Source organism: Protomyctophum parallelum, assembly GCF_964188405.1.
Source record: "Protomyctophum parallelum genome assembly, chromosome: 16".
In the NCBI taxonomy this organism is placed as follows: domain Eukaryota; kingdom Metazoa; phylum Chordata; class Actinopteri; order Myctophiformes; family Myctophidae; genus Protomyctophum; species Protomyctophum parallelum.
The window spans coordinates 36,648,140-36,673,279 of record NC_139711.1 but is presented as its reverse complement, the minus strand read 5'-3'; the positions used below and the strand labels follow the sequence as shown (position 1 = coordinate 36,673,279).

Below are 25,140 nucleotides of genomic sequence, written 5' to 3'. Positions count from 1 at the left end.
CTATTTTCTTTCCTCACATCACTGATTCTTCCTCCGTCTACGAGGTAAAAGGAGATCTGGCAGTTTGACAACTTGTGAAGATGTGCTCATACTCGCCCCATGCGTAAGCATAGCATACACATACGTGTACATGATGCACACGTATCCATGCATGCACGCTTGTGCGTACACACACACACACACTCACATATACACACACTCAGTATAGAGAGCACGTAGTTTGTCATGAATTTTAACGATTGGTAATCAGAGCTATTTTTGATAACCTGGCTGTCAGGCCATAGTAAGATTCTATATCTTTTTATCTCTTGCACCATTTGTGATGTTGCATACCTGATATCTTGTTCACCCTTTCATACAGACTTGTATTTTGTCAGGGACATGGAGATGACATTACATTCTCTCCAGATGTTTATTACAGCTAGGGCTCGGCCTGGTCAATTAATCACATTTTATTTTCTATTATGATTTTGGCTTCCAATGATTATTATATATATATAAACGAAATTCCTTTGGCTTCAACAAGGAGACGATGACTCGATGAGGAAGAAGAAATGTTGTTAGCTTTATTTTAATAAATTGGTCTGTGACCAAACAAAGGAGCAAGAATGTGAGAAAGTTCAGGATAATCCACTGTTCAATTTCAAATCCAAGTTCAATAAATGTATGAAATTGTAATAATCGTGTTAAATAATCATCTCAATATGATTCTTGCCATAATCAAGCAGTCCTAGGTCCTGTTACAGACTAGAGTGACATGCCCATTGTAACTATTGTATTAACCGTTCTCTGAACACTCTGTGACAGCCCTTTATGGTCAAGCCATGTCATCACTATAAGTTCTTGCATAAAAGTGACGGGCGATGTCATCACTAGCACATTAATGCAGGACTCGAGTATTGCTTCAAAAGCAAAAGCCTAGTATCCAGGATAATGGATTTGATCCTGTGATCTGCGGGTCAGTTGGAAGACCTCAGTAATGACCCCATTTGTTCAGCTGGAATCTTATTTACGATCCTGTGGGAAGCAGCATCACAAACAAGCTCATACAACGATGAATCACCTCCACACCAGCTTTGCCACCAGCTAAAAAAAAACACAACTCTGCTCAGATCTCCCACTGCCGAACACCAAATCATTTGTGAAAGGAGTATTAAAGATTGAAGAAAGAGGCATAAAGAAAAGGTGTATTTTTCTGGTTGGTGGTCGCCCGGTTTAACTGACAGCCTCATTGCTTACAGTGAGTGTAACCATAAAATAAATTCAACAATACAATCAACTACTTGTATGGGGTTCAGTCATTCAGTGGTCAATGTCACAGCACAGACAATTGCTGGATTGTATTGGTTTGGTCTGTGAAGATGCGACGTGCGTGTGCCAGACGGCGGGACGACACAGCAGTGGCCAATTGCACGTGCCGGGAGACGGTCAGTGCGACCCTGACACGGCACGACTGCAAGGTCAGGCAGTGAGGCGTCGGTTGGCACTCCGTGGGAAGGCAACACCATCAATGGTTAGGAAGATGACACCAGCGTTGCCCTTGGCCAATGCAGTCTTGTGCATTTCATGACCCTCTTCCTGGTCAAACTTGATGTACAACTATGTCACTGTGGCACGGCTGCTCTTTAGCAGGTGGTTATGTCTTAATAGCATGCTCGCAACAGCCACATATATATATATATATACTGTATATCCCCTGCTATTTGCCCTACCTCTCTCTGTCTGTCTTTCTGATTGCTCTCTCTTTCTCTATGTAGCTACCATCAACTCCCTAGTTCCTGCAGTAAAAGCAGAAGTTCTGTTGCTACCTGGTTGTTTGCTAAAATAGTGGATACAACCTTTTGATCAAGATGGGCGCACCCTCAATCAACACGGTGGTAGAGGCGTTAAAATAAAGTGTGTGTGTTGGGGGGGGGGGGTGAACTTTGCACACATGTGTTAATCACAGTGGAGTGGTGGTTGATCTGTCCATTTAAGCTAACCACTGACGCGTCAGTTTATTCAGCATCTATTTTCCACTGGCGTGGATTATTGTTATCCGGGTGCTGTTATCACTCAGGCTTTCAAGGTGTATTTCATTCATGCATTTTTAGATCAGGCATCATGGGATGTGAATTGAGTTGATGAAATCTTGATTGCTTGATTCTGTGGTCTACAGTGAAGCGTGAGATATGAAACTCGACATAGGACTTTGGCAAGTTACCTAGCAGCATAGATCACACATGACTTACCCAAACAATGGGCTAGACAATAGCCCATTGGTTCCCAACCATTCATACTGAAGTACCACCTCAGAAATTATTTGGCTCACCGTAATAACTGAATGTTAAAATACAGGAGCGTATACCTTTTTGTTCCATTCCTAAGCCAACAATGCTGCTGCTCTGACAACTCAGTCTAATCAGCACAACTGATGATATTTAGAATGTGATTAATCCGTTTTCAAATCTTCTATTAACGGCTAGGCAGAGATGGGCAAAATACATTGAAAATGTATTTTGATACAAAATACAAATACTGGGTCAAAAATGTATCTAAATACAAAATACAAATACTGGTCTGAGAAATGTATTTGAGATACAAATACGTATTTTGTATTTTGAAAATACATGAAAATACATTTTCATGAACATGTGTATAATGATAAGTAAATTCATAATTGATTGCCAAATATTAAATGAATGACCTGTCAGAATGTCTAATACATTGAAGATTATTAAGAAGAACTTGAAGATATGAGCCTTGTGAGGTTAGTCTCCAACAACTGAAGGCCCGCCCTACTCTGCCTCTCATTTGTGGTTCAATTTGAGTGTGTAAGCTTTGATTGATTGATTGATTGATTGAAATATGTATTAACAGTTTGCAGAATTACAGTACATTTCAAGCAAAAAATCAATACAAAGACTTAACTGTGAGTGGACGACCCAATTAATCATTACACTTGTTTACAACAGGGTCCACCGCATGTTCAATTCATCAAAACATTTAGAGACGTACAAATAGACACTTCTATTTAGTCAAAGAACATAACAGGAATTCATCATAAAGGAAGCAAAAAGGGAAAAGAAACATATACAGTGAGGGGAAAAAGAGGGGGGGTGGTCGGGGGGGGGGGGGGGGGGGGATTCAGATTTTCCGGGGGCCAGTTTCGAATTGCAGCCGTCCGTAGGTGCCCTTTGAGAGCGGTTCTGAAGGAGTCAAGGGATTCATATGTCTTAATGACTGTTGGTAGGGCGTTCCACATTTTGGTGGCATAGGAGCGAAAATAATTTAGTCCCTTGTTTGTGCCGAATCTGGGTTGTACATGGTTTGTTGCACTCCCTCTGGTGTTGTGGGTGTGGACTTTGTTTACATTAAGGAAGTATTTAGACAGGTACATGGGTATCTTGGTGGTGTATCGAATCTTGTGGACCAGACCCATTGCAAGATGCTGTAGTCTGTCGTCGACCCTAAGCTATCCCAGCCTGTCAAAGTGGGCAGGGGTGAGGCCAAGTAGGAGCCTGACCAGTTTGTTTTGGGAGGTCTGGAGCCTTGTTTTAAGGGCCTTTGAGGTGCTGTGGCACCAAGAGGTGCATGCATAGTGTTAAAATGGCCACCAACTTAATCAAAAAAGTCAATCAAAGAACAAGATTCCTTTACAGGATCTCCTCACTGGTCAACAAAATCACCTTGAAGACCTTAACAGGAGGCTTCGTACAAGGTTTCTTTGACTATGCATGCACCTCTTGGTACCACAGCACCTCAAAGGCCCTTAAAACAAGGCTCCAGACCTCCCAAAACAAACTGGTCAGGCTCCTACTTGGCCGCACCCCCCGAACCCACCTCACCCCGTGACCCCTGCCCACTTTGACAGGCTGGGATGGCTTATGGTCGACGACAGAGTACAGCATCTTGCAATGGGTCTGGTCCACAAGATTCGATACACCACCAAGATACCCATGTACCTGTCTAAATACTTCCTTAATGTAAACAAAGTCCACACCCACACCACCAGAGGGAGTGCAACAAACCATGTACAACCCAGATCCGGCACAAACAAGGGACTAAATTATTTTCGCTCCTATGCCACCAAAATGTGGAACGCCCTACCAACAGTCATTAAGACATGTGAATCCCTTGACTCCTTCAAAACCGCTCTCAAAGGGCACCTACGGACGGCTGCAATTCGAAAGTGGCCTCTGTAAAATCTGATCCCCCCCCCCCCCTTTTCCCCTCACTGTATATGTATCTTTTCCCTTTTTGCTTCCTTTATGATGAATTCCTGTTCTGTTCTTTAACTAATAGAAGTGTGTATTTGTACGTCTCTAAATGTTTTGATGAATTGAACATGGTGGACCCTGTTGTAAACAAGTGTAATGATTAATTGGGTCGTCTACTCATAGTTAACAGTCTTTGTATTGAGTTTGTGCTTGAAATGTACTGTAATTCTGCAAACTGTTAATAAATATTTCAATCAATCAATCTGATTGATTAATCAGAAGGCGGAATAAAAGTGACATCACACATTGTGTTGTGTTGTGTGTATGGGTGGGTGCGTGTGTTTTGGCCCTACAGTTTAAACCTGAGGCAGTGTAAATGTTTAACATGTGTCCATTTGAGAATAAAATTACATTAAAACAAAAAAAGTATTTTATGTATTTGAAATACAGAAAATACTCAATCTGAAAGTATTTAGATACAAAATACATCTCATTTCTTCCATCCCAGCGAAATACAAATTACAAAATACAAAAAAGTATTTCAAATACGTATTTCAAATACATGTATTTCAAATACTGCCCATCTCTGCGGCTAGGTGTGCTGTCATGCCCATTTCAGCACGGCTGTATAGCCTACTTCAACCAATTGCCCAGCAAAAGCGAGGTCAAGAATAGCGACCGACGTAGTAATATAAATATTTCATTCCACTTTTGTGTTTTTTTCTCCTTTTTTGTGGGGGCCACTCCTCTTGAGTACCACCAGAGGGGGGCTCAAGTACCACCAGTGGTACAAGTACCAGTGCTTTGGAACCTCTGCTCTAGCCCATGAATGAGGTTTGTATATTTGTACAAGCGTATCTTTATGTGCCTTGCAGGTTTAATTTGAACGCTTGGAGTGCTTTGGAAGTGAAGTGCTGCCTGACTAATGTTAAGTGCTGATATGATGTTATCAACCGAAGCAGTACTGAGAATGAGATACAGATTTAGGTTATGTATAGGTCATCAGTACATTGTGTGTGTGTGTGTGTGTGTGTGTGTGTGTGTGTGTGTGTGTGTGTGTGTGTGTGTGAGCTATGCCCAAATATGGAGTGTGTTCTGTTGTCTAACCTAAATCTTTTGTCATGGCATCAGGTGCAAACTCTATATAGAGATAGATATGTATTTGTCATTGCAATGTGTACAACGAAATTAAATTAAAAGTGCCAACCAATCAGTGCATCATAGCACAAAACAACATAAAGCTAAAACAAAACACACATGACTTCCTGTTATTGCACAACCCCTGTAGCACTAATGCACAAAAGGGGGCATGCATATATACTGATGACAGCAGCGATCTTCATGGAAAATAAAATGGATCATATTGCTTAGATCAGTGGTGATGGATGCTTAGCTTAGCGGCCATAGTCTAGATGTCTAGATGTGACCAACAAGTTCGGTCAAAACAAGACTGTTGTTGTGACCCACACGTGGTAAATTCTGTACTTTGACATGTGATTCAACTCGTGACACCTTCACTATATGTCTGATTCGTTTTATTCACACTGAGGAAGGCCTTTGGCCGAAACGTCCGCCAGTGATCTGCTGCTGGGCCTACACAATAAATACGAGATTCTAAATGGACCAAGTGAGAGTGCTGGTGACCTTTCCAAAGATACTGTTTCTGCCAGAACCGTGTACCCACTACCCGATACAGTGGATACACGTGAACTGTGAACTATTCATCTGATGAGTGCTCGCCTTTCTCTCTTTTTCAAGTTTAAACTACAGCTACGCCATTGTTGCTGTGACAAATGCTAGTTACCCCACTGTAATGTGATTATATATATATATATATTGGTTAACTCTTCTTAGCTATTATACTAAATGACAATGGGTGCAGTGGAATTTGTTGTATTGATTTGAAACTAAGGTTGGAAGGTTGTGGGACTTGACATTGATCTGTCTGTGGAACAAACATGTTGCCCTATGGTCTATGGAGGGTCACAGCATCTCGTGCTCATAAATGATCATGCATGCTGCTGGAGAACAAATTGCAATTGATGGAAAGATAAACTACCTCTTTAGCCTTGGTTTTAACCATTTAAACCATTATGTATTGGGTAGAGCAGAATTCCCTCCTTTTTGCCCTCTACGTCTACACCACATTTCTTCGCTGAATATACCGTAGCCCACCTCTACAAGCTCACAATGTTATGATGAGCTTGTAGATCTGGCGTTTTCTGTGATTGTTTGCTTATTTTTGAGTGGTGCAACCACTCCTATAGACGGCTATGTTTGTCCCTGGCTGGGTCTGTCTGAGCACAAAATAGCGTTTGGTTGTCACCGTTGAGCGAACACACACACACACACACACACACACTTTTTTTTTAAGATATTTTTTGCGGCTTACGCCTTTTATTGATTTTTGAAGGGACAGACAGTAGGCTGACAGGAAACGGGAGAGAGATGGGGGGATGACATGCAGTAAAGGCCGTGTCGGGTCCGGGAGTCGAACCCGCGGCACACTGCGACTGGATTACCAGTCCGGTGCCCAGACCGTTACGCTACGGCCTGGGCCCACACACACACACTTTAATAATTTATTTATGTCCACATAAGAGATAGAATACAAGGAGTCAAGGATAGAAATATTTACAAGGTGCTGTAACAGAGTGCAATCCGCAAATCCCGGACAAATACCCACACACCCCAGGGGTACAAGTAACAGCGTCTTCGCCATATTTGACGGCTACCGATAGTGGAAGAGACTGCACAGAAAAAAACACACACACACCCACACCCACAAACTGTATACCGGTATATGATAATTTGGGGTGGTACACTGACAGTACAGTACAGTAGAGGGACCCCCACATGGTAACTCTGTCATTTCTCAACCATTTCGGTGGCTCGCCGGAACCGGGCCGCCCCCCCTGGTCACGTTTCTGGGTGTGTGGATGTTCTGGGGACCCCCACATGGTAAAGTTGTCATTTCTTGACCGTTTCGATCGTGAGGTGGCTCGCCGGAACCGGGCCAGCACCCTGGCCGTGTTCATGTGGGTCTGGAACTTCCGGGGACCTCCCGGAGACCCCCACGTGAACTTGCAGCACTCACTTGCCTACTATATGACATTCCCAGTAGTGTGTGTGTGTGTGGGGGGTGTCTGCTTGGGGCATGGGGTATAAGCTGTAATGGCTTAACATTTCCTTTTGTCAATTTAGTCCCATTTTCTCATGAGTTTGTCAATATTTCAGATACAAAGTATTGTCACAGCTGACTCGGCTGCTCCTCCCATTCATTTGTACATTGCCGTGGGCCCGGCGGACGGCGGTGCTGTTTGCCCGTGCCCTGCTACTATTGAATCAACAGCAGTGTGGGGGCTGGCGGTGGCCATGCCACGTGTATCTTCCTCTACAGTTTTATTGACCGACCCATGAGTCTCTCGGCTTCATTAGAGCTCGCTCGATACCACCACAGTTAGATTAGGGCGCTGCCTGCCGGGGCCTATTTATGCGAGGCCAGAGAAAGCTCCTCTATAATTTTGATTAGCCTCAGGTTGACCATGACTTGAGTGTTTTTAAGAAAGTAGCATGTATGCCTTAGTCATGCAGGCACCTGGTAGTTGGGTAAAATTTGCAAAAGTTGTGGCAAATCTGCAAAAAGAATGCTTACCACTAGCTTTCTTTAGTTTCTTCCAAGCCAACTCCCTTGGGGAAACTTTGGGAGCCAATCAAAGTTGGGGTACCTGAGCTTAGTTTAGTTTAGTTTATTAGTTTTTTTTTTTTTTTCATACAAAACATTCTTAGTTTTTTTTTTTTTTTTTTTTTTTTTTGCGGCTTACGCCTTTTATTGATTTTTGAAGGGACAGACAGTAGGCTGACAGGAAACGGGAGAGAGATGGGGGGATGACATGCAGTAAAGGCCGTGTCGGGTCCGGGAGTCGAACCCGCGGCACACTGCGACTGGATTACCAGTCCGGTGCCCAGACCGTTACGCTACGGCCTGGGCCAAAACATTCTTAGTTCATCAGTTTTTTTCTTTTTCTTATTCTGGAAAAAAAGGGTATAGACTGAAGCCTAGGCTTATTACGTCTACCCTTTTGTCCATTAAATAAAAATAATAAAAATGAAAATATATATGTACATCCCTTTTGTCATTGCAACGTGTACAACTAAATTAAAAGTGCCAACCAATCAGTGCATCATATCACAAAACAACATAAAGCTAAAACAAAACACACATGACTTCCTGTTATTGCACAACCCCTGTAGCACTAATGCACAAAAGGGGGCATGCATATATACTGATGACAGCAGCGATCTTCATGGAAAATAAAATGGATCATATTGCTTAGATCAGTGGTGATGGATGCTTAGCTTAGCGGCCATAGTCTAGATGTCTAGATGTGACCAACAAGTTCGGTCAAAACAAGACTGTTGTTGTGACCCACACGTGGTAAATTCTGTACATAGGATGTAAGTGAAAAATCATGTTTGTGTGAACTGAGCGGTGCCTTTCATCACAATGATTCACATGTTATTGTTGTCTGATGTCAACAACATGATGTCCAATCATATGAGCACAATCCGTGCTCAAACGGACAGACACATACACACAAACAAAGCTGTGCATACTGCATAGGAGCAGCTACACCACTCAATCTAATCCTGTTGATCTCAGGATCCACATGGGAACCGCGTCGCTCCAATGTGGATCTCAGTGATCATCAAGCCCAACACACACCGTCTGTGAAGCGGGTGCGCAGCGACGCGGCACAATATTGCAGCGTGTCATAGCCGCACAGCAACACCCACAGGACGTGGCGCGCGCTACCGCGCGGCTGGCCAGCCACGCCCACGGATTCCCGGATGGAGGCCGCACGGCAACGCCTGGAAAATAGAACAGCGGCCTCGCCTGACGCTCCGATACGCCGCTGTTCTATTTTCCAGGCGTTGCCGTGCGGCCTCCATCCGGGAATCTGTGGGCGTGACTGTGTGTGTTGGGCTTGAGTGTGGGATAGGTTCATTGAAAATAACGGAGGCGGCTGTTTTGACCCGTGGCATTCACAGACAGTGTGTGTTGGGGTTTAGTCATCTATAAGTTGTCTTCTAATTGAACAATATTCCTATAGACATGGGCAACCACACTAGCAATTTCCCAGGATTGCATCTTTCTAGTTTGGTTTGGTTGCCTGGTCAGTGCCCCATTGACTTCCATTAAACAATTAAAACGATGTGAAAGAACATTAGTGGAGGTACTTATGTGGCTAGCATATTGAGAGAGAGCTAGTGCAGAGTACGCACACTGCACATAGTCACAGACAGTCTTTTTTTTTTTTTTTTTTTTTTTAAGATATTTTTTTGCGGCTTACGCCTTTTATTGATTTTTGAAGGGACAGACAGTAGGCTGACAGGAAACGGGAGAGAGATGGGGGGATGACATGCAGTAAAGGCCGTGTCGGGTCCGGGAGTCGAACCCGCGGCACACTGCGACTGGATTACCAGTCCGGTGCCCAGACCGTTACGCTACGGCCTGGGCCGTCACAGACAGTCTTGCTTTGAGAATTAGAGAGTTAGTGTTGCAAGAACAAGTAAACAATATGAATACATGGTCACATACGTAAGTAGAGTGCAAAGAAAATTAATTAATTGGTGCTACAAAGTAATTGGGATGCTCCTGACTATCCAGGTCAAGACAGGCTGTTTAGGGAAACATGCCTTGGGATTGGGTTACTGTTGTTCCTGTCATGATGCCACCACAAGCATTTAATCTTCCCCATGATGACTGATGCAGGAATTGTTCTAGTCCAGTAGCACTGAACTGTTCTAGTCCAGTAGCACTGAACTGTTCTAGTCCAGTAGCACTGAACTGTTCTAGTCCAGTAGCACTGAACTGTTTGCGAACGCAGTGAGCCACTTAGTATGACAGCAAGGGCTGAATGTCTGTGTGTCACGCTGTTACACCACCCGCCCGCCACCAGAGGGCGCAGCTAGACAGCAAGGGCTGACGCAGCTAGACAGCAAGGGCTGAATGTCTGTGTGTCCCCCGCTGCTTAACAACGACACTGTCTGTAACTTGCTCGCTGTTACAACGACACTGTCTGTAACTTGCTGTACTAGGCCCAACATAAAAATAATACTGTCACAACGACACTGTCTGTAACTAGGCTATGTGTACTAGTGTGTGCATATGGGCTAACGTTAGCTAAGCAGTCACAGTCCTGTTTACTGCTGCTCAACAACGACACACCAGAGGGCGCAGCTAGACAGCAAGGGCTGAATGTCTGTGTGTCCCGCTGTTACACCACCCGCCGCTGCTTAACAACGACACTGAATGTCTGTGTGTCCCGCTGTTACACCACTGTCTGTAACTTATTGTTATTGCAATTTACGATCTGCGTTCGCTTCCCGCGTTCTCGCGTCTTACTTGTCTAGTCCAGTAGCACAGTGCATGTTCTAGTCCAGCAGCACTGAACTGTTCTAGTCCAGCAGCACAGTGCATGTTCTAGTCCAGCAGCACTGAACTGTTCTAGTCCAGTAGCACTGAACTGTTCTAGTCCAGTAGCACTGAACTGTTTTAGTCCAGTAGCACTGAACTGTTCTAGTCCAGTAGCACTGAACTGTTCTAGTCCAGTAGCACTGAACTGTTCTAGTCCAGTAGCACTGAACTGTTCTAGTCCAGTAGCACTGAACTGTTCTAGTCCAGTAGCACTGAACTGTTCTAGTCCAGTAGCACTGAACTGTTCTAGTCCAGTAGCACAGTGCATGTTCTAGTCCAGTAGCACTGAACTGTTCTAGTCCAGCAGCACTGAACTGTTCTAGTCCAGTAGCACAGTGCATGTTCTAGTCCAGTAGCACTGAACTGTTCTAGTCCAGTAGCACTGAACTGTTCTAGTCCAGTAGCACTGAACTGTTCTAGTCCAGTAGCACTGAACTGTTCTAGTCCAGTAGCACTGTGCATGTTCTAGTCCAGCAGCACTGAACTGTTCTAGTCCAGTAGCACTGTGCATGTTCTAGTCCAGTAGCACTGAACTGTTCTAGTCCAGTAGCACTGAACTGTTCTAGTCCAGTAGCACAGTGCATGTTCTAGTCCAGTAGCACTGAACTGTTCTAGTCCAGCAGCACTGAACTGTTCTAGTCCAGTAGCACAGTGCATGTTCTAGTCCAGTAGCACTGAACTGTTCTAGTCCAGTAGCACTGAACTGTTCTAGTCCAGTAGCACTGAACTGTTCTAGTCCAGTAGCACTGAACTGTTCTAGTCCAGTAGCACTGTGCATGTTCTAGTCCAGCAGCACTGAACTGTTCTAGTCCAGTAGCACTGTGCATGTTCTAGTCCAGTAGCACTGAACTGTTCTAGTCCAGTAGCACAGTGCATGTTCTAGTCCAGTAGCACTGAACTGTTCTAGTCCAGTAGCACAGTGCATGTTCTAGTCCAGTAGCACTGAACTGTTCTAGTCCAGTAGCACTGAACTGTTCTAGTCCAGTAGCACTGAACTGTTCTAGTCCAGTAGCACTGAACTGTTCTAGTCCAGTAGCACAGTGCATGTTCTAGTCCAGTAGCACTGAACTGTTCTAGTCCAGTAGCACTGAACTGTTCTAGTCCAGTAGCACAGTGCATGTTCTAGTCCAGTAGCACTGAACTGTTCTAGTCCAGTAGCACTGAACTGTTCTAGTCCAGTAGCACAGTGCATGTTCTAGTCCAGTAGCACTGAACTGTTCTAGTCCAGCAGCACAGTGCATGTTCTAGTCCAGCAGCACTGAACTGTTCTAGTCCAGTAGCATGTACAATGTTTATCATTGTGATAAATATCACAGCGTAGAAAGTGCTACCCTCAGAGGAATCACAGAAATGATTTCCTATGTCTGTTGGTTCTAGAGTAGACATGATGACAGAGAGAGATGGATACTGGGAAAGTGAGTGCAGTGCCAAGCCATGCTGGGCCCAGTTTTCCCCCCAGTGGGCAACCCCTTCCGAAATACGTGCCCCCTTGTGACCATTGTTCTTGCCTTCTGTCTGTTGGCTGACACAGGCAATAATCCTGGCATCTGGCCTGCGTCCAAACTCATTACGACACTTGGTGGCATTGATCCCTCCTCCGGAGGCTTCCCCTCCAGAGAAGTGTTGGTGTATGCTGCTCCATGTCCACTGAGCTGAAACAACCACCGCTTTATACTAAGTTGAAGGACCTCTGTGTGATAATGAACTGTCTTATAAGTTATTATTGCACAAATTTTACCCCATCTTTCACATGCTTTGATTTTTGTTTACTGTATGCTACGAGTTGGCATGGATGACTTGGTTTGTGAAAAACCAAGAAGAGAATGCTTTTGTAGAGAACCAATTGAAAACATTGATGTCAGGGTAGTTGAGCCGTGACTTGCTTGCAGCGAATGGAATTAAGTGTGGAGCTGTGTGCAGTGTCCACATCCAGTGTGGAGCTGTGTGCAGTGTCCACATCCAGTGTGGAGCTGTGTGCAGTGTCCACATCCAGTGTGGATCTGTGTGCAGTGTCCACTCCACATCCAGTGTGGAGCTGTGTGCAGTGTCCACTCCACATCCAGTGTGGAGCTGTGTGCAGTGTCCACTCCACATCCAGTGTGGAGCTGTGTGCAGTGTCCACTCCACATCCAGTGTGGAGCTGTGTGCAGTGTCCACTCCACATCCAGTGTGGAGCTGTGTGCAGTGTCCACATCCAGTGTGGAGCTGTGTGCAGTGTCCACTCCACATCCAGTGTGGAGCTGTGTGCAGTGTCCACTCCACATCCAGTGTGGAGCTGTGTGCAGTGTCCACTCCACATCCAGTGTGGAGCTGTGTGCAGTGTCCACATCACATCCAGTGTGGAGCTGTGTGCAGTGTCCACTCCACATCCAGTGTGGAGCTGTGTGCAGTGTCCACTCCACATCCAGTGTGGAGCTGTGTGCAGTGTCCACTCCACATCCAGTGTGGAGCTGTGTGCAGTGTCCACTCCACATCCAGTGTGGAGCTGTGTGCAGTGTCCACATCACATCCAGTGTGGAGCTGTGTGCAGTGTCCACTTCACATCCAGTGTGGAGCTGTGTGCAGTTTTACACCTCCACCCGGGAATACTAAGAGCGGCGCTCCCACTGAGAAATGTATGTCAGTGGCTCTTGTCCTTTATCCACGACAATGTGTGTGGTGTGGCAGAAGCTGAGCAAGTGAAATGTGTTCCAGGAGGTCTGTGTGTCATCAGACAGTTTAGCACAATTCCAGATTAAAATCTGAGCTGAAAATCTGGCTCAGATGAGAACACGCACACACACACACACACACACACACACACACACACACACACACACACACACACACACACACACACACACACACACACACTGTATACGTACTGTAGATATGTGGTGTACTAATGGTACATTTTAATATCGATTCCTTTTTGAGGCGATTATGATTTTAGATCGATACAAGTCACAATACGACATATTGCTGTTTACATATCGATATAGCTGGAACGTTTCGATTCCTTGATAAAGTTAAAGCCCTAATGGATATAGAGATAAAGAGAGTAATCAGCACGATCTAGAAAGGAGCCCCTTTCACCTCTCTGTGAGATATATATATATAGATATATATCTATATAATATCTATATATATATCTCACCGTACATATGTATATGTGTGTGTGTATATATATATATATATGCAGAAAAAATATATATGATATGATGATATGAAGCTGGACTGCAGGTACACTGGAACGCCATTGTCCGATGCTGGCCTAGATTGGGTATGGACACATCCAGGCTGCATCTTCGTCAAATGTTTTAAATATTTTCTTAATCTTATGGCATTCATATAATCAACAAAACTGCCTAACTGTGATTCACACTCACAACCCAAGGTTCAGGAGGTGTCTTTGGTCTGCCACTGTCATGCAAAGTTAAAGATATTGCAAACAACGCAATACAAATTGTCAAATTCAGGGTGTAATTATATTCAGTTATGAATGCTTGCCTTCAACTAAAATAATATGTAGTAAATATTTTCCCCAGTCATTGGGGTAAATCACACATGTTCGGCTCTGATTTCTTATTCTTATACTAAACCTCACTTTCACCCATGTCCCAGAGCACACCTGAGTTTCTTTGTGTGCAGTGCACCAATGAATAAATTCCGCTAAGAACAACAATAATGAAACGTGGAAACACTCGTACAAGTGTTTTCGTATCAAATCTAATCCTGTCGTGAATGAGCACCTGAACCTTTTTTTCCCCTTCTTTACTAGCATGTTTCATTATAGTGTTTGAGGAATGTACCTCACCTGGAACCTTTTAGAGCAAAAACCTTGGTATTTCCTCACCACATGTCAACGCACTGCTAAGAAGAGAGAGCGAAAGGGCTAAGTTTAGCAATAGCTGCACCAACCGTTAGTGGTGCAATGCACCACCTGGCCTTCTCCAGCATACCGGCTCCTCACTGTGGGGGCTCTTTCACAACATGGAGACACAAACATCAATCACCGCTGCTAAGCCCACTCCTTTGGCCTGCAATTTCCACATGCCTTATGCTGCAGTCATCAGTTTTGCCCCCACTGCTGATTTTAAATTTGTCATTATCCCTTGTTAGTCTTTAATTACTTATTTTGTTGACATTCATTGATGCCTATGGCGCGAATGTCAAGACACCTGCCTTTGATGGCTGTCATGGACAGGTTGTGATGTATGTATATCTGTTATTCTTCTACTTTTCAAACTGTTATTTCCACACTACAGTTTATCTGTAGCATATCTGCTAGTACTGAAATAATAGTAAGGGCTAATTTATATTTTGTAATAAACAAAATGGTGCATTTTCAACTGAAAGAACACTTTTCAGCCAAAAGTTATGACTGCTTTATTCTCCCGTTTCTTCTTCAAATGTGAAAACGGTCCTGGTTCCACCAAAATTCAAATGGTTGACATTTGGCAAAAAACACTGTAGGCCTTGCCAACATTCAGAGTCGTTCATCCAGCCCAAGGTCGGTGAAGAAGTGATTCTATCTTGGCTTTGAGTCCGTGTCCTTCCCTTCACCTCCATCTGGGCAACTCTGTCACTCACTCCTAGTCCTAACCAGCTGTCTCTTCAGGTGAGCTCTTGGCTGCTTGCACCACATTGAGACATTTTCCAGATGATTCAAGGGTAAAGGAGATGTTTATCTTTCTAGTTTTGTCTGAATGTATAGGCTTCTTATAAGAAGGTCTAATTAGTGGTTGCCACGTCATTCAGTGTTAGTTTTTTGCCAGGTGCGAAGCAGCCTGGCTTGCATTTTGTGTTCTCTGATATAAGAATGTGTATTACTTTCTTTCTTCCCCTTCCTTGCCATTACTTGCAAATCATTCATGTATATGATATATATTATTGCATCCACACCTGCCGCTGATTCAGATTCTGAAACTACAGCTCGTTTCTAGGTTTGTTTTTCCTTGATTACATCGAAGTCTGAGCAAACGATACCATCACTTACATATGGAAAAAACATCTGTTCTTGTCTTTCCAGATTAGTATCACATTGTATAGAACCCCCCCCCCCCTCCCCTGCGTGCGCGTGCACACGCAAGATTAATACGATAAGACAGAGTCACTGGGACAATATGTGAAAAAAGATTAAAAGAGGATGCAACACTAGTGTCAAGAGTTTGTCGAATAACCACTTCAGCCATATAGTTATTACGTGTTGTGAGCTTCAAGCTTGTAATTGGTATTCATGCTGTTTTGGAAAATTAATCTTTTGACATTTTTTTACCTATAATGATATGACCAAAATAGTTGTTAAAGGGTAGGCAGACACCAAGGTTCAGTTGTTGCGGTACTCTTGAAGTGATGCTAATCCAATAATCCACCTATGTTCTGTCATCTGGGTGGGTGGTTGCACTGGTTGCATAACAGGACTGGGATAGCCCACCCTACTGTATGTTGCCCTGAATGACCAGAAGGACTGAGGCGGGATGGTTATTTTTATCCCCAGAGCACATGCTGAGAAAGTGAGAGAATCACAGGCCAGTGGTGTGAATGAGAGAGGTTTGGCATCAGGCATTGCCTTCTAATCCTGCATAAAAGTCCCAGGAAAAGGGACAACATGTGGCGTTATGTTCATTAGAAGGTTGTGTTAATGCTTCACGATACTGAAGGGGGCAATAGTATTGAAATATTTTGTAATTGAATTATACTGTTTGGTATGTTTTGCAATCTGATTTTATTGTCCGCTTATATAAAGTGTACACATGTTGAAGTTGTGTTAATGCGTGTGTTGTTACATGTATTATTTCATAATGGAGCCTATTGCCATTTAGGAATTGCATTGACTGACCCATATTATGGTTTAAATGATTTGGGTAGTTTGCAGGAGTGAGAATCAGTCAGCTGAGAATGAAACAGTGATAGCATAAGGCTTATTATCCTGTCAAAGTGACCCTGAGAAAGACCATGCAACCTATCTGGTTGCATGTTGTAAGCTGCACTGGATCAGAGCATTAGCTGTAGTGTACAGTATACCCCAAATCAGGAAGGAGGAAAAAAAAAACACGTTGCAGCCTTCCACTTGGTTTCCTCTGGAATGGAAACAGACGAGGCAGGCGAGGTAGGGGCACAAGGTTGGGGGGGCACATTGCAACTGGGGCATATCCGGTGAGCAAGGGCTCTGGTTACAGAGGCCTCATGACGCTGTGGTTTGTTGTTGTTGATGATAGGCAGACAACTGCCCTCCTGACGTCTCTTCTCCTCCATAATGGTACCTCCCTTTAGTCATGGTACTTCCCTTTAGCCATGGTACTTCCCTTAACACTCATGACGCCAAAACACTTCGAAACCCATCAGATGACTGGTTAAGATTTAACCCCGAAGGTCGCCATACCCGTCATATGGCGGGTTGTAAGGTTTATATAAATTCCAAGCAGCCGAAACTCAACACTAAACTTTCGTGCTGCCCATCATGAGGATCAATGCGCGTGCTTCCCATAAGGATCCACTTATTGTCGTTTCTTTGCTGCTTGTTTTCTCAGAAAAATACTCACGTTCAGATAAATAGTGATTTTTGATCCCATCGCGCCCGCCATATTACCGCTTGTGGTGAAAACTAAGATATGTCGGCTGCTGCTTGTACAACCTTTTGCTCCTTCTCTCGCTGTATTGGGCCCCTAAAACATAATCATCAGGTATGAGGAGGAAGATGTATTGTCATGATGTCACTAAAGTGGTGTATTTTGATCGGGACAAAAATACAGGGAAGACATACTTTAATATTATAACCACCCCTCGGGCTCTATTAGAGTAATACTAACTCCATAGACACATACTGTACAAATCAGAAAAGGCACAAACATCATGGCACTCCATCTTTAATAAAAAATCTAAATAAGTTTAATTTATGAACCTGCTCTCCTCATGCTAAAGCATTATTTCCAACTGCATAGTGGGGACATTTGACTCATTCGATCTCTATAAATCTAGTCAGATTTGGGTTAATGTTTGATCAAATCTGTATAATGCCATAAATAACTAAGTACAAGAGTACAAAGTTCTAACGTTTTATGATCCTAGCATTTATTCCTGGCACGGGATGAATACCTTACTTGGCCCTTGTATGGAAACTATTGCCCACCCATGATGACCTGACTAGTCCATCATGGGTGGTACTGAGATGCCTCTCATTCTGCATCCCACCCTCGCATGTTTGGAAAGATGATCTGGAAGGAACTGGAAAATGCACACAGCAACTTGAGAGGCTCTGAATAACTGTTGACTACACACGCATGCACGCACGAGCGAGCTAGCTAGCTAGCTTCACACGAGAGGCCAGTTCTGCATGGGATACTGGAGATTCTAATTAAAATATCGGGATTACATAATGTAAATCTCTGGCTTAAATTGTTGGAATTTCCTTTTCTCCTTTTACAAGATTCAGCATCAATATACCGTTGAGGCCATGTGTCCTCATTAGAGCAATAATATACCTTTTTAACAGGATGTTTTCTTTAGTCTTTTCCTAAGTGAGTGACTCTGCTAAATGTAAACCCCTCTTCTTTAGCCAGTGTCTTCGGGTGTCAGAGCTTGTGCTTTTGTGGTGCCATCCCCGGCTGTTCCTTCTAACCACTGTACCATGAGGGCAGTGCCAGTATTATTCCTGCCTACTGTATTCTCTACTGTATGTTCTGCATTGTTATTGGGGAGCCGAGTTGTCTCCACCGCTCTCTGTCCTTTCCACACCATTGACTGCTGTCAGAATAGAGCAGTGGAAAACGGTTGGAAGGGTTTGAGGAGAATACCCCCCTCAGTCTATTCTGTATCCTGGCCCTCATCAGCCCTGAAGTATAAAGTCATCAACACTTTCCTTGGAGAGTCGCCTGAGCCCCAGACCCGTAACATGTGTCATTTTGAACGTTGTGAAATTGTACACCGACCATGGTTCAAATGGGGTGAGCTTCTGATGAGGCCAAGCTTCATCTGCAGCTAAATGGATAAAGCGTGTTTTTTTCAGGTTTTGTCTGTCCTTCAATATTGGGTTTTACCCTTATTGTGGTCTACATATACAGTACATCAAGTACTGTATATCAAAAACTGTGGATTGATAAGCCATTGTTCTTTATTTATTTTTTCCACCCATCATTTTTGCCATACATCATTTTGTTCAATTGCTTCATGGCACACAAGTTAATAGAAAACTCTACGTAGCTGCAGACATGCTGTTATGCCATGTGACTAATTTGGCATGCAAGCGGCATACATACATACTACATAGTGACCCAAAGTGGCTGAGATACTGACCCGGATCCAGTAATGAAGGAACTCTATGCTCTATCTAAACAAGAGAGAGCACACCAACCGAATTCAAAGTGGGATGCAGCTTTGTTGACTACATCGCCACAAAATCAGACAAGGTGTAGACTGTAACTAGCTATTGGTGGCAGATTGCCACTTGCTATGTCCTAGTTTTTGCCTTCCGTTTAGTATGAAAGGACTGTTAAGAGAGCGCTACTGTGCGTGTGCAACTATCAGCCGATTGTAATGGAAGAGAGATGGCTCTGTGGAAAAACACCCACAATTAATTGTAAAAAACCTCCGATTAGTTGCCGATTCCATTACGATTACTAAATTGGTTGGCAACTAATTGAATCGATTTGATTATGATTAATCGATTAACACACACACACACCCTCTGCAGTGCTCTAGTCTAAAGTGACTGGAGTCTGTCTCATTTCTCTCCAAAAGCCCTTGAATATGATAGAATATGATTAAGGATTACTGTCATTACTGTATGGTAATCTCACACTTCATATAGCACACACCATACCTGTAACTTTCATTAGCCCTAAAACAAATCTTCCAGGTGCCACTAGGGTGCGCCCCGGGGCCCCCCGGTTGAATACCCCTGGTGTACACTCTCCGAGTAACAAATGGATGAATTAAAATGTTTCCGTGTAGGGACAGAAAGGACCAATTTGTAATGTACACACTTGAGTTCTATATGTATTTGTCTTTATATTTTGGCCGCCTGGAATTCTTCAAGATCAGGAAACGTTTGGCTTCTCTTTGTGTTCACCCTGAGTCTCTACAGAGACTCATGCCATGCTGTCAAGGCATTACAGTACGTTCTAGCTGTAATGCAAAGAGTTATCCTACTCATGACATTCTGGGGACAGGATTTTAAATGTCTCCCGGCTCACTGTGCCTCTTCCACCCATCTCTTCTCTGAGACAGAGGCGTCAAATCTCTCCAGAGGAGGAGACTTTATACCGATCACGCCTTAACTGTTTTTATTTGTTCACTTTGATAGCCCATTTGATTCATATAATAGATTTTCTTATAATATTCAATTCATTTATAATAAATTAATTGCAATGTACAGTCAGAGTGAATATAGTAACCTATCACAAGTAAGACGCGCAAACGCGTGAAGCGAACGCAGCTTGTGTGTGTGTGGTTGTGTGTGCGTGTGTGCGTGTGTGTGTGCGTGTGTGTGTGTGTGTGTGTGTGTGTGTGCTACAGCTGCGCCCTGTGTGTGTGTGTGTGTGTGTGCTACAGCTGCGCCCTCTGGTGGCGGGCGGGTGGTGTAACAGTGGGACAGACACACAGACACACACACAGACACACAGACATTCAGCCCTTGCTGTCATAGTAAGTGGCTCACTGCGTTCGCAACAATGTAGTCAATGGTAGAATGAAGGGTGTTTCTGTGCAAACAAAAAACAGAATAAACAGCCTTTCACTGTAGAAATCTTATGAGAAGAGGATGAAGGAACTGTGTGTGTACGGTGTAGTGCGGATGGTACCGCATATAATACATACATTGTTACATGATTGGCCATGGTGCAATGCGCATACTCACTTCTATAATCTATAACTTCTATAATGTCGCAGGCAGCCATGCATTTTTCCTACGACTCTTCGGTCGTCTCAGTCTAGTGGAAAATTGTTTGCACTCCCTCAAATGCTCCCAGTTAAAACATTGAGTTCAATTTGAGAGGAGACATGCAACCAAAACAATTGCAATTTCAAGCCCTGCACTCTAATACACAAATCCTCTCACAGGTGCGCACACCCACCCACCCACACACTGACCAGTGAGCACCATGCCACCTGAGTCATTGTAGGATGGACGACCCTTTGGCAATGAGTGCTCTCCCTTTGGGTTTGCCTTCCTCATGAGAGCATTGTTTGAGTTGAATTGAGTGCCGTGGACAGAAGAAGCTGTCATCATTTTTCCAAGTTTCAGTAGCTAAATGTCTTCCTCTGTGCAAGTGTTTGACTTGGAAATACTTTATGGTCTCTGTAGTATTTTTTTTTCCTTTTCGAGTCAATTCTTTCGGTGGCCTTTTCTTCTCCGTAAACAAAGGAGAAGGAGAGGGGATGACATGCAGAAAATTTCGTGAGCTGATATGAATTTGGTGACTTTGCTTGATGGTGCACATATAAACACATTAGAGTTGGACTGCTGAAACAAAAAGCCACCATGGCATCCAGATGTGCTGTGGGGGGACTCGATCAAAATAGACTTATGCTCTACTAATTCACATGGGACTAACATGGGAGCATAATTGTAATTTCTGAGATTATCTGTAATTTGTCGCAATTTAAAATCTATATATTTTGTGCCTTTCCTACAGGGTATGAGAAGACAGAGGACACCACAGAAAAGACTTCCTTAGCTGACCAAGAAGATGCCAGACTCATATTCCTCAATCAGCCGCAGTACACAAAGTTCTGCAGCAACCATGTCAGGTAAAATTGATTTGGGAGGTCGATACCATAGTTTTGTTTGAATACATTTAAGTCATATTTCTGCTGCTCATGGTAACAGTTTATTCATGAGACTAATGATTAGTGAGAGCAAGAAGAAAATGTTATTTATTTCTGTCCGTTGCCACATTTTTACAGAAAAATCTGTCCTAAGAACGGTGCTTTTTAGTCGTGCACATCCCTATTATTTTTGTTGAGTGACACGTTGAGTCTTTGGTTATAATGTTCTATATTGCATCATTGTGCAACATTATGGAACATGCTCCACCAACATTTTGCTCCTGTATGAGAAATATAACATGAATTTAATCCCTCTTGATTCTTGGTGAATGAAGACAGGAAACATGGCTGTTTGAGAAGTGTAAGCAAATAGGGGTTTTTATGGCTTGATAGACATGTAACATGCAGCTGGTGACCGCAAAGGCACCTGATCTCGAAAGCCACAAAAATAGGTTGCATACCAGACAGTCCGTGTCAGTCACACAAGGGGTACCCTAGAACTTACCCTACCCCCTTAGATAGCATTTCTGTAGACTTAGATAGCATTTGATACAGACTTATAGCATGTTATGTAGACAGCACTATAATTGCATTGTATATAGTCATAGCACGCCATAGTACATATGTATAGCATAGTAGTATATATGTATAGTTTATATGTATAGTTTCATTATATAGATATTCCACTGTTACTTTCTTAGCTTACGCATGTTTCATGATAAATGCTTTTATGTGATGTATTCCAATGCTTTTTGTTATTCCTTAATGCAAGTCGCTCTGGATTAAGAGCGTCTGCTAAATGCCTAAATTGTAAATTGTACCCTAAAAATCTGCCACCCAAGGCAAGCTCACCCTCACTGTACAATATCGCCTGTTCAAGTGGCACTACTGCTAAAAGTAATCACTAGAAAGCAGCAGTATACTTTTCAACATTACATTATTCTCTGGAGTATAGGTTGCTATTTGTAAAGTTCGCTGCTATTTTTGAACCTGGCAACGTGGAAGCTCCCGGGCGAAGGGTGTTTTCCCACATTGACCCGATGCATTACTGGCCTTTTCCCCTTCAACCCTGCATAATCCCCCGTAGGCACAAACAAACCAGCTGAATTGAGTCATACTTAAGCTGTGGAGCCACCACACAAATGTCAACCTATTTCAGCAGTGGCCTGGAGGTGCTGTGTAGAGCAGGGGTTCTCAACGTTTTTAGGCGGTGACGCCCACAAAATAATCATATTTGAACTGGGGACTCCTCACCCTGACAAGCACTTGGAATTGTAGATGACAGTGAAGTTCACTGTCATCAGGGGACCCTGCAAAATCATGTGGGGACCCCCCCTATGCCCAAACATTCATACCAACGACCTCTAAATAGATAGGCTTTGGGCCAACACCATTCAGTAGGTTTTTGTCCCAGGAAACCAACTACTGAGAGCACTTTAGTTTTATGATGTATTAAGAAGTAACTTACTGTAACTGTTTTGCTTTGCCATCGTCTAATTCTAACAAATGACATGTTGTTGTTCCTCATGGTCTCCACGTGTGGCCCACTTTGGGCTCCACTGCTTGAGTAAAGGACACCAGCGTTGGCTGAGTACAGATATACCATGCTAGGCCAATATAGTTGTAGCATACGGCATAATTTACAGTACATACTGTAGTTGTAAGTTGTAGCGTTAAAAACGTGCTTACGGCCATACCACCCTGAACACGCCCGAAAGGTCAAGGCTAGGCTAGTCACGCAGGTTCTAATGCTTAGAAAAGGGATTTTCATGTGCCACGCATGGGGCCTGCAGGCTTCCGAGAAGACCAGGATTGATGTCATCAATGACGTCACTAGAATCAGATTCAGCTTTATTTGCAGGTGTGTAAATGCATGCTTTGTAGTATTCTGTGAGAAGAGAGAGATTAGAGGTAGAGTGAGTGACTTATAGCGTTGATGCGCCGAGTCTGTGTTCTCTCCGCTCAGCCGAGCTTTGTTCCCCCACATATTATATATTGCTCTGCAGTAATCTGATCCCAGGTCAGTGTAATCATTGTAGTGCTTCATGCTTTTTCTCTACCAATCAGCGCTGAGCACGGGTCTTCTGTAATCCTGTATAATGGACAGAACAAAGTCAACGTCCGAGATAATGGTTTTATCGACGGGTCTTGGGTCCTGTGACTCCTGCCGGGTATTTTCCATAACCGGGGGACCAGTGACGCGCTAATAGTACATATAGCATGTGACAGCAGGTATATGCATGATGTTTAGAACATTAACGTCACCATTTTGGGTGCCGGCTTATTTGGGGCTATGCATGTCGGGACTGATGCAAGTCGTTCCATTTATACCACGCTATACTATGCTTCTTTGTTGAGGCGCCCAAAAGGGTGATGCTAATGTTACACTCTCAGAATTTAATAAGTATTTGAGGATTTTACTGTGTAGATTGAGGACCCAGAGATGCACTGTATATGAAAATAAACTCAAACGCGGGGGTAGGTGGCCTAATACCGAGCTGGGGTCAATTCACTGCTCTAATACCTTTATTTGGCTTGTTTGTTTTGGTCGTGTAGCAGCTGGCTTTGCAACTGCAGCTGATGCACTCAACTCGGAAATCCTCACTGTTTGACTGTTCTTTTTCTTTTGAGGTGGTTAAAATAGTTCATTGAGTTGCCATCTGAGATGTGTGAACCTTCCTTTACAAATAATAATAGTGATTGGACACATGCAAGATGCACACCTCATCTAAATAGTTTATTGTTTCGGCAAAATAAGTATTTCTAGATATTATTCTCAAGGCTTCTAGACTACAGTAGTAACTTAATATATCACACTTTCACGTCCTCTCTCAAGCTAAGTAAACTAGGAACCCACAAGAGAAGTGTTACTGCAGATCTAGATCAGCATCGGTGTAGTGTTTCAAGTGTTTGTACAGTACTGTGGTCCATCGGTCCGACGCCCTATTATCCAGAATAGTTCGAAACATTTTTGGTGTCATGTTGGATCAATTGTGCATCGGACAAAATGGGCCATCGGATTAGCCAATAGGCATAGTGCATTTACGACATGATGATAAGAGCGCCCCTCACTTCACACAGGTGTGATTTCTATAGAACACATAGCCATAGTACAATATCCAAAATCACAGATAATATCCAGTCTAATAGCATGATATGGATTTATTATTGGTCACATTTTTTTGCTCTTGATCCGAGTCCGATCATTTGAAAATGGCAATTTCCAATCACGTGATTCCAACCCTACCTTTGGGTCAACCACTGCACTTGGACAGTACTTTATTGTATAATATGGATTGGCAGCTCACATTTGACGATTTCATGAGCAGGGAGGAGGGCTGAAAACACATTGTCTGTCATGAACTATAATTACTGTAATCTCTGCATCTATGCTGCTGCATTGTCTGATGGAAGCCAAACAAAAATGTTTTATTCTTATGTACACAAGATGGAACAATAAAGTATCCTTCAACCTTAAATATCTAATATCTTAAATATTCCATAATTATCTTGTGTAATAAAATAGCATTGAGTGTAATCCCATTCTTTTAAACTGAAAACAATGACATAATTGAAAATGTTTCAATTATGTCATTGTGTGCACTGAAGATGATTGCTTCAGTGGAATGTTGCAGTTTCGAAAATGTAAAACCGTTCAAATAAAACCCCTCAACCTTCATTTTAATAGTGCATGCATGGGCGTCCAACTACTTA

General features: G+C 43.3%; 1 protein-coding gene across 4 annotated transcripts in view; it reads left to right on the top strand.

The window, feature by feature from the left end:
* atp8a1 (ATPase phospholipid transporting 8A1) overlaps window positions 1-25,140 on the top strand; it is a 152,626-nt gene that overhangs the window by 4,726 nt on the left and 122,760 nt on the right. For all 4 annotated transcript variants that reach the window (XM_083786146.1, XM_083786147.1, XM_083786145.1 and 1 more), the window contains exon 2: window positions 21,294-21,408. In XM_083786146.1, coding sequence (XP_083642272.1) covers window positions 21,294-21,408 — 115 coding nt within the window. The remainder of the gene's footprint in view (window positions 1-21,293; window positions 21,409-25,140) is intronic.